Here is an 11,166-nt window from a genome sequence, read left to right as displayed (position 1 = left end):
ATCACTAGAAAACCTCAGACATTCCAGGCCTGGAACAGAGATAGTAAGCGACAAACCAAAAATAAATCTGGTCCAGTACACAACTGGGCCTGTGAAGAGAGCACCACAGACTGGATCCTCCTTGGGCTGGCAGGAGAAAGGTATGTAGGTAGGACCAAAGCTGAAATGGGAAGGGGTCAGAATGGGTTCCCCTCCCTTCAGCCAAATGCAGTCTAGCTGGTCACTCTCGAGAGGCATGTGCTCTTTTCACGGCTCCTCCACCTGGGAGCGCAGAGGCTACTGGAAGCAGGGCTCCTATCGGCTACACAAGTTCCACATTTGTCTCCCTTCTGACCGACAACTGCAACAACAGCAAGGATAATGATGATGAAAGAATTTATTAAACACTACTCTGTGCTGTAAGTTCTTCACAGGAATTATTTCATCTTCCCAACCATCAAATGAAGTCAGCACTCTTATCCCATTTATAGATAAGGAAATTGAGACCAGGGGAGGTTAGGTAGAGTTGCTGAAGGCCACAAAGCTAGTGAGTGACAGAGTCTGGATCTGCATCGGTCTGATTTCAAACCTAATATTTTTAACCTCCACCTCCATGCTCCTTCCCCAAAGGCCAGAACTTGGCGGACAAAGGCCTTGGAAATCCTCCAGAGTGATGGTCTGGTCTCCAAGTCCTTGCTTCCCCTTCCTTATCCTCTGCCCACCATGCAGCAGCCTGGTTCTCATCAGGGACTCACTTTATGGCGAGTTGGTTGGAAACTCTCAAACTCTACCTCCTATCTCTGTATGACTTTGCTATTTGAGTCCATATTCCATAGCCCTAAATTTATCTTGGAGCCTAAATTTATTTTAAAGTCAGCTGAGCTCAGGAGCCTCATTTCCTCCTCAGGTTTAGAATGAAGGAGGGAGGTTCTTTTTCACTGCTGCCCTGGAATGTTATTGGAGGGAGGGGGTTTAGTTGTCACCACTCTCATTTTAAAGACTCGGGGGAGGGCCAAGTAATAACAGAGAGTGGAAGAGCCAGGATTTGGTGAAACGTCACCAGTGATGTTGGTGCTCTATGGAAGCCATGCTTCTCTGGACACCTCTTACCCTGTGGCATTTGGAAACAGGGCATATAACCTCTTGGATAGCTAGTCTCCTCCCTTCCCTCAACTAGTGGATTCCAAGGGGAGTGAGTTCCCAGCTCATCAAGAAGCCCAGAAGAATGCTGCCCATCAAATGCTCAGTGGCCAAGGGGCCCCCTAAGTGCATGCTGAATGGCTGGAGCCCCAACCCACAGTGCTTTGGGGGGCAGTGGTGGGCAGAGTGGGCATTAAGCTATCTGTTGAGGCCAGGGTTATTGCCCTTTCCCCAGAACCTCATCTGGAGCTGAAATACCTAGGGAGAGGAGATGCTGAGGCCCGTACAGAGGTGGGAGGTGCAGGAAGCTAAGGAGAGTTGGCAGCAGGCAGAGAAGAATAATCTCATATTCAGGGTCCCTGTCCTATGCCACCTGTGGGCAAGAGGTGAGATAAAATAGGATGATAGTACTTGCATTCAACATGGATGAGGAAGTCAGCCCCCAGAGGCACTCTGGGAGTGGATGAAGTCCAACCGCCTAGCTAAGAGATGTTTACTGAGTATCTGCTGTGCGCCAGGCTTGTCTAGGCACTGGGGATGCCTCAGTCCTGCCCTCACAGTGTTAGCCCATCAACAGAAAAAGAAAAGACAGTTTTGGACAGTGATAAGCACTAGGAAGAAAAAGGAAACAGTGCTGTGAGGGAGAGTGATTGGAAGGGGGTCTCCTTGAAAGGAGCACATAAAAGCTGAGGCCTGTTTATGAAAAAGGGCCACTGTGTGAGGATCTGTAGGGAAGCACATTCCAGGCAGAAGGAAGAGCAAAGCCAAAGACACTTAGGTGGCAATGGGCTCCATGCATTCAAGACACGGGAAGATGACCAGTATGGCTTAAGAGAGATGAACAAGGAGGTGAAAGGAAGGAGAGAAAACTGAGGAGTTAGATGGGGCCAGATCATAAGGGTCTTGTAACCGTATTTATGGGCAAGCTGCTGTGTGGAGAATGGATTGCAGGAGGCAAGAATGGCCATAAGGAGACCTGTGAGGAGGCCATTAGGTGAGTAAATGGGGGACCATATAATCTGTTACCCAAACCAGGATACCTGTGTAACTGAACAGGGGTGCCGCAAACAATTAAACAGGGACAACAGGCATAACCAGGTCTTGCCACCGACAAAGCTCTAGCTGCAGTCAGTATGCCCCAGCCAGGACTGTCACAGGAAGTTCCGCAGTTTTTAGCAGTTCTGCTCTGACACACAGCTCCCAGCTCCAGGAGAAGGAATCGCTTTTCTGTTTGCCCAGGCTCTGGCCTGGTGCCCCATGCCCAAGCATTTGGTTTTTGTTTAGAGGCCACAGGCTACAGTTGCAGCACAAATGGAGCAGGAAGCCGTTTCCCCTGTGTTCTCTGGCACGGGGGCTGCCCACTCTCAGCGACAACCAACAGGACATGAATGAAAGAACAAACAGGGAGCATGTGGCCACCCCTTCTCAAGGTGGTGTGGAGAGGGTGGACGCCAGAGAGGCGTGGACAAGCTCTAAGTTCCAGAGCAGGGATTCTTAACATGGACTTGAGGAGGTCTGTGAAGCAGGCGAGAGGGTCCCAAGCTTTCATCAGATTCTCAAACCTAAAACTCCAAAAGAGATAAAGAAGCTTTGCTTTAGAGAGCAGTGGTTCTCACACTTCACTGTGCCTCAGAGTCACCTGGAGAGCTTGTTACAACAGGGATTGCTGGGTTCCTGCAGGTTCTGATTCAGTTCCGTCTGGAGTGTGGACCAAGAATTTCTATTTCTGGGGACTTCCCTGGTGGTCCAGTGGTTAAGACTCCACGCTTCCAATGCAAGGGTCGGGGGTTCAATCCTTGGTTGGGGAACTAGGATCCCACATGCTGTGTGGCGCAGCCAAAAAATTGGGAAAAAAAATTCTATTTCTAACAATTTCCAAGGGGATGCTAATGCTCTTGGTCCAGGGGCCACACCTTAAGAATCACTGCTTTAGAGGATACAAGAAACATGAGGGATTATGATCTTCCCTTTTCAGACGAGAGTTCTAATAGATACCACAGCCCTCTAAACCACCCCTAAGTCCCAAGGAATTTCATATTTTATTTTTGGAAGAAGCCCCTGGAGAGTGACACTCTGGACCTTCCCTTAGAGGTCAGGAAGCATCTGGGAAGTAGCATTTTAGAGGATGCAGGAAAGTGCCTTCAGAAACGTAAAAGCCTAAGCAAAACTTTGAGCTGGAAACTACAGGGCTGGCCCTGACTGATCCAATTACTTGGCCAATTATTGGCAAATAGCGAGGTTTGGGGAATCTGGGCAGACCCAGATCCTCTCCTGGAGACTGCCTCCTGTTCCTTTTTGAGCCTATATCTGGAGCCAAATGAACCCAGATAGGAGGGCAGCCATAAGGATGATAGGGTGTCTGCTGGGGGGTATAATCTGGGAACAAGAAAGAAATCGACAGCTCCGCTAGACAGAATTGAAGAGCTCATTCACAGAGCTTTTTGATCAGGTCATTGTGGTGAGGATGGGAAGAGGCAGGAATAGTACTCAGCCCTGTACTTGCTTTAAGCAAAGCAGTGGAGAGAGGCCTGGAAGGGCCATTTGCCAGCTTTCCTCAGACCTGCTCCGAGTAAGTCATTCCCCCATGAAAGGGGCAGGGGAAATGAAAATGTGGATTCATTCATGAATCAACCTTCAGAACAGGAAATGTGGCTTTTGAGCTATACAGAGAAATCTTCCTTTGCCGCAGGGAACACTGGCTTTGCCATCCAGCTAAATACATCCTGAGGTAAGGCACTGTCAAAGTCAGGAAGACCCTGCAAGTTAGGGGAGGAGGTGGCACTAGAGTGTCTGAGACCAAGGGTCTCAGCTTGCCAGGACTCATGACTTGAATTCTGACTGTGTGTCCCTGGGCATACTACTTAATCTCTTTTTGTCTTAGTTTCCTCTTCTGTAAAATGGGGATAGTAATAGTGCCTATTTCATAGGGTTGTAGTAAGATTTAATGAAATAACCTAGATAAAACACTTAGCTTGCATATTTTAATCACTCAATATTAGCTTTAAAAAAAAAGTGGGGGGCTTGGAAAAATTTAGGATGGTGGCAGTACAGACCCACCCTTAGTGTCACTGCCAGAGACAGAAAGAGAAGGCCGAGCTAGGTCAGAGCGGCTGCCAATCTCCCTAGGAGGCTGACAAAGAAACTCCTGCTCCCTGGGGAAGGTCTGAGTTGTGAGCTGAGCATGCAGGGAGAGTCAGGATTCCTAGGATGGTGGGGTTAACTGGACAACCCTGCTGGCTGTGAGGTAGGGATATCCTGCTTTTTTAAACATTGCAACATTCAGTGAGTCTGTTTGTGACATTTTCTCACTGCCAGCCTAAGTGCCAAATGGCCTGATTTGATCAAAATGAATGAAAATCAATGTTGGTAGGAAAACTGGAATGACGTTATTGGAAACAGTCCAGAGATTAGCAAAAATAAGGTAGAATCCCCATTTTCAGAGGAAAAAAGTGGCTCCTCCTCCTTAAGTTCCAGAAGCGTGGGGGATGGTGCTGAAGTGAAAGCAGTAGTGACTGTGCTGGCCCTGAGGTTACGGGGCAGCCAAACACGGAAAAAGGGATCTCTTTCCTCTGATCCTGAATGAGCAGAACCTCTTCCACAGCCCAGTACCCCAAGTCAAAAAGTCCGATCCGCTTAGAAATTGTTACTGGCACTAGGAACAAAGAGAGTTCTAAAAACCATGCAAAAGGGCCCAAGTAAATGACATACCACATGGTTAAATAAAAGTTAACATCCGGGCCTCCCTGGTGGCGCAGTGGTTGCGAGTCCGCCTGCCGATGCAGGGGATACGGGTTCGTGCCCCGGTCTGGGAGGATCCCATATGCCGCGGAGCGGCTGGGCCCGTGAGCCATGGCCGCTGGGCCTGCGCATCCGGAGCCTGTGCTCCGCAACGGGAGAGGCCACAACAGTGAGAGGCCCACATAACGCAAAAAGGAAAAAAAAAAAAAAAGTTAACATCCATTGGAGGTGGGGGGTGGGAAGCAATTGCCAATTATATCACTTTAGAAAAGAAAGTGCTGAATAAAAATGACTAATAGTTCTGTTGACCATGCTGGGCCCCTTTCTGGAGAGGCTCCCATGGGCCTGTAAGCCTTGCCCTATATAGTTCAGACCCATCCCAAGTCTGGGATGTTCCCCCTGTAGCCCTGCAATAGAACTCACCTCCAGCCCTCCAAAATAACCACAGGGCATATTTAATATAGTCCCATTTGGAATCTTTTAAAGATTAAGGCCACAGGACAGTTAGGAAGGGGCCTGGCTTCTGGCTTTTCACTCCCTTATACTTACTACAAATTGTGGCTAGAGTTTCTACCACAACGTCCTGTACTAGAGAGCCCTCCTCTGGGACAGGGACCCAGGAGTTTGTCTGATTCCACCTTGAGGAGAGAGGGGAATCTTCAGGAAGTACCCACCTGTTCTCTGTGTGCCACCCAAATCAGAGGCACTGCCGAACTTAGGGAAAATTAGAGTTTCTTAGTACCTGCCCTACCTACCCAAAACCCTCAGCTTTAAGTTTTCATGCAGCAAAATGTCTGTATTATTTTTACTGGAGTTGGTGATTGTCAGATGTGGAAGCTGGTCTAAAGCTAGCTAGCTGTGGCTAGCTGTAGTCCAACAGCTAGTCTGCTGTTCTCTACAAAGGAGGGCCATTTTAGCAGGAAAAAACCAAAACAACAACAATGACATCAACAAAACTTTCTTGGAATTTACCCAGGGAAGCCTGAAACTGTGCTACTGTGAACTTGAGATATTCCTATGGCCATGCATCAGTTTTTAGAGTATAACTACTGTCATACACATTTAAATAACAATGAAACAAATTTCTATAGTGTGACCTTTGCAGGAACATTGTTCCTGCAACTGCTTGTTCCAAGCCTTCTCATATCCATCCTAAAAGTAAGTGAAAGCATCAGAAAAGATAAAATGAGGAGAAAGCACAAATAAAACTTCCAACTCCATTTCTAAAGGTTGAGGAAAATACCATACACCTGAAGCCACTGTTGCTTTTTGAGTCAGAGGCCAAAACTGGGATGCTTCTTTTTGGTCAGATAATCTAATCTTCTCTGAGAAGGTCCCATTAAAACTATTCTGAAGGATCACTCCTGTGCCACATTTTTATTGGTAACTTCATTCACTGTCTACCACTCTACTCACTAGAAGAGCAGTTTTGAAAGGATCTTATTTTCAAGCACAACTGCTATTTTCTGCAGAGGATTCTCTTCATCTTTTGTCATGACTCTTTTGTAACCCAAACCAACTTCAAATTTAAAACGACAGAAAACAAAAAGCCTTCTATGGAAAAGGGACATGATCTATGGGAAAAGTTTCTCTTTCTCTTCAATTGTGATGGCTCCTTTAACCGTCGCAGCACCACCAGAGAATTTTAAAAACTGACTCAAGAAGCAAGATAGGAAAGCCATTCACGTAAAATCTCTAAAATAAATTTGTTTTAAAATAAAATAGAAAACAGTTTTCCAGTGTGGGACAGCCCACTTAATCCTTACAGCAAATTAATGATTAGGCAAGTATACCTGCTGCTGAATCCTTAAAATGGTTTCTACCCCACACCACCCCCCCAAAAAATTCCAAGAGCAACCATAACCACCCCCACCAAAGGCACTGAAACAAAAGACTGATCTGTTTATATAGTCACATGAAAAATAAACATCTTTATTTTTTTGCCTACTTTATTTCATTTTTTCAAATAAAATTTAAATCTGTACAAAGTATACTGTTACAGTATATATTTTGTAAGAATCAATGCCTAAAAGAATCACAATACTTCAATAAGCAGTACAGCAGACCTCGCTAGTTTCAGCTTTGATATTGAACAAACTCAAGCCGGCTGATGCACAACACATTTGCTTGGTTTCCACATGGTGAGTTCCCAGCACTGAGATGGGAGAACATGACAGCAAGTATGGTTATATTACAGCCCGACACACTGAGCTTCTTCATGTGATAATAACTGCACATATTTAATACAGAATGCTCAAATTTACTTTTTAAATTGCATTTGCTTACTTCTTAGTTGGAAAAATTCAGCATTCTTAATGGGGTCCCCAAACAGTGCAAATTAATGATATTCTACTGTATAATTGGCACATCTCCAATAAGGATTAACTTGTAAACTCAAAGAATATTACAACTTTGTCCTAAATTTTAACTAACATACATCTGGTCCATTTAACCAAAGTCATTTTGGAAAGATATTAAAGAACAATTCTATTTCTGAAAGGATATTGTTTTGACCATTCTTTAGAGAAGATAAATTTTTAAATTGTCGTTAAAATGTTTTACTATAAAAATTTTACAAACTCGATTAGAAATTTCAAGATTATGATTCACAGCAGACAAATACAAACTGCTTATATTCCAACAATACCTACTCTTAGACTTTCAAACAGGGCACAACCATGTCAGCTGTGTTAACTAAAATTTTGAACAGTGTACTAAATTTATAAGTGGTGCTGGGTCTAGCAAGTGTAAATACACAGTATATTTTAATGAAAAGAATTGTCTTCTTTATACTTTATTTGTTTTCCCATAAGGAAACAATGTTTACATTCTTTAATAAAGTTAATCTTACATCAGAATATAACTTAATACTGTCAGCAACAGGGACCACACACAGTAAATAAGAAGCACATTTAAAATAAGTCTGAATTCACATAGATTAACATTTGTTGGTTAATAAAATATCGACAGTATTACAATCTTACAATATTTACAGTAAGAAAAATCTAGAGTAATATATACCTTTCACAGCAGGATTCCTTTTTTTAATTATTATTTCTTCCAGTTTGGGATTGTGTATACACGAAAAGCTCAAATAAAGCAACTCTGCAATATAATCTTAAAATAATGGCTACTGGGGGAAATTCTATCACAACCATTGAAAATAATGGTGACTTTTCACGGAGTCTGTGGCATCTGAGAACCTAGTTAATTAACCAAAGACTTGCTCAAACTAGCCTCAGTTACCCAGATTAAAGCTGCAGAACTCCGGCCTTCCCTGACTGCTAAAAACCCAACAGATTTTCTCAACATGCTATAAGAAAAGAGGGAAAATAGGTTTCAGTTCACACCTCATGGCTGGAAGCCTCCGGCCAGTGCACATTCCCCAACTTATGCTAAGAAGAGGGCCAACTTCATCCCTAAAACACCACAAGAGTTTACCCTCCAACTACAGGGCACTGTGACACCAAGCTCACTCATTCCTCAACTTTCCAGCATTAGGATAAGGCATGAACTTGGCCCATATAATACACACCAGCATCTTAGAGACTTGGGGTCGGGGCAAAGAAATATACTAGTGCAGTTTGCACTGAGATCAACAGGGAAAATGGGAAGCGATGCATGTTTCCAATTAGAATAGCAAGAAGACCCACATCCCTAAACTGGAATTTGGCCAGGGCATCAGAGTTAGCACCCCCTCTCTGAGTACCACAAGCAATTAGGATGTGTGCTCTGGGCCTCCTCCAAGAGAGAGCATCTACAGTAAGTAACACCATGTGGGACATTAGTTCAGTGATGACTCCCAAGAAAGCAGATACAAGTCTTAAATCTGGGGCTGTCCACAGCACCTGAGGTCACTCATCAGAGCTGTGACCTGTCCCAACCCTGCTTACTTTAAGAGATCTGATGGGCACAGAGCACTCAGGGATACAGCTGCTGGCTACTTTGGACTCTAGATCTCACAGGTAATCAACAGGTATCTGGGATTGAATTAGCAGACTGTACCACAGCTCCTTAAACAGACACTGTCAGGTATGAAATCATGTCAAGCATGAATCTTCACTGTCAGGTCAGAAATCAAAGTGGGAGTCTTCCCACATCAGCCAAGGTTATTTTGTCAAAACCTTAGAGGAGTTGAACAGTTTTTCATGTTGCAAGTGATTAGTTTACTTATTTCAGTCAAGCTGGATTGGCAAACCAGACTGATTTATTTAGTTAGCTTTGTTTTTTTTGATTCTTACGTATGTGTTAACCCAAAGCTGTTCTATTTGGGCTAAATACACTGACAGAGAAAATTCAAACAACAAAAGTTTTCAGCAAACTTCTGTGGCATTTTCTTTTTGGAAGTCAATGCAAGATCTAAAGGTATTTCTACCCAACAAAGTCTGTTTAAGTGTTTAATGTTATTTCCTTTTTGGTCCTATATAGAATGCTATGACTCCTATATAGGTCTGAATGCTGCTCCATGTAGATGCTTTCTGTATATCTAAAAATATATACTTTTCAGTAGTTCAATACATGGTTAATCTTCCCACAGAGGAAGATTTTTGTAATCACATGTTGCAAAGTAGAAAAACATCTCCTTTCTAAGAAAGGAAATACGTATACTTTCCTATTGTACACTTTTGAATAAGCCCAAAGGCATGCACCAAAAAATCATTATTAAAACTAATACATGCACTAAAATGGTATACAGTTAGACTTAAATAAGGTGCTGCTTTCTCAATTTTTAAATTTGAAGAAGATATTTTGTCGGTTGTTGACTCAAAGATCTCCCCCGCCCCTACCCCACTCCATGGCATCAAGAGAGAAAAATAAAAAGTAAGCATAAACCTTTAAACTATTCTTTACATGGGGGAAAGGACAGATATATCAACTATCTTATTTATAAACTGGATTCCCAGTTTTAAATAAAACCAATATTTACTGGTAAAAATTGTCAAAGCTAATACATCCAAACAAATGTTACTAGTAAATAATGTTCTACATAGAGAATAATTTACTTTGGTTTTATGCACCTTCTCAAAAATGATACCGGTGTCCCATACGTCACCAAACTGATGTGTTCCAGCAAAGTTGTAAGGCAAATCTTTTTCTTCCCTAGTGACGTCTTGTTTCCCAATACACAAAACTAAAATCTTTTGGTGAGAAAGGGGTTAAGATAATGGCTAACCCCTTGGCATCCTGAGCATTGTGGTTTATCAAACTCTACCCTGCTAGAAGCTGTCAGGCACCCTGACCCCTGCCTTGAACCAGGAGTGGCTCCCATGTCTAGAGATGCCCTGACTCCTTAAAAATAGCTCTCAGAACTTTGCTTCTTTTTTCCTTCTATCTGGATGTTATAATGTCTAACAAAGCTGGTTGGAATGTCACATTTTGCTAGTAGGGACCATCACCTAACGATAATTCCTATCTGAAATGTTTTATGCCAATACTTAGTTCTTAATTTTATCAATTAATTGCATTAAAATTTTCTCTACAGAGTTTACTTAGAGATCCTTAACTTGGGTTTCAGAAGATGTGTGATGCCCCTGAGGTTGTATGCAAAATTATCTGTATATGTTGTATTTTCTCTCTGGGGAGAGGGTCCATCACTTTCGTCAGATTATCAAAGGTATCTGTGACTCCCAAAAGGGGTTATAGGGACTTAGAGGGATACCCGTAATTCATTTTATAACAGGATTGGGAAATGGGGGCAGAAAACTAAAAATGGCCTCAAAAAGGGGGGGGGGCAAATTGTTGATCTTTTCCCTTTATTCACATTTGGGAAATAAGTGCTTCAAACTAGGAAAAATAATTAAGCTGATTAAATTCCATTTAAAAATAATCAAAGCCACTTTCTAAAATTTTTTCATTATCCATATATGGTAAATTTAGTCTCCAAGAAAAGGTTTGGAGACTGAATTTTTCTCTTTTCCCAAAGGAACTTCACAGATATAATGCTGATCATCATCCACATTTAACCCAAGACAACATAAAACCTAAGACAACTCTAATGATGTAAGCCTTTATGATTTTGAATAAAGGATTATCTAGAGTCAAATACACATTTGTCAACCTTCATTTCCCAAAACTGGTCCATATTTAGATAACTACTGGGCACAATTCCACTAGATAAACCTAAAATCTGCACAACGGAAGTTTAACTTTCTACCTCAATTAAAAACAAAGCCACAAGTTTCCACAATAGAGTCCAGCCACAAACATTCACACTATGTCACAGAGAAGTTTCTCATTTCAAATACATCACTGAATTTTCAGCAGAATTTGCAAACTTAAGATCCAGAATGAATAGCAAAACATGCTGAG

General features: G+C 42.6%; 1 protein-coding gene across 1 annotated transcript; it reads right to left on the bottom strand.

Moving 5' to 3' along the window:
• Positions 1–6,844: 6,844 nt before the first annotated feature.
• IGIP (IgA inducing protein) lies at positions 6,845–11,166 on the bottom strand. The gene has a single exon (XM_060092009.1). It carries the CDS (start codon positions 7,093–7,095, stop codon positions 6,934–6,936), a length of 162 nt encoding a protein of 53 aa, XP_059947992.1. The 5' UTR covers positions 7,096–11,166; the 3' UTR covers positions 6,845–6,933.

The sequence above is a fragment of the Mesoplodon densirostris genome, chromosome 3 (assembly GCF_025265405.1).
Source record: "Mesoplodon densirostris isolate mMesDen1 chromosome 3, mMesDen1 primary haplotype, whole genome shotgun sequence".
NCBI lineage: Eukaryota > Metazoa > Chordata > Mammalia > Artiodactyla > Ziphiidae > Mesoplodon > Mesoplodon densirostris.
The sequence above is the reverse complement of the archived record's forward strand: the minus strand, read 5'-3'. Positions and strand labels throughout refer to the sequence as shown.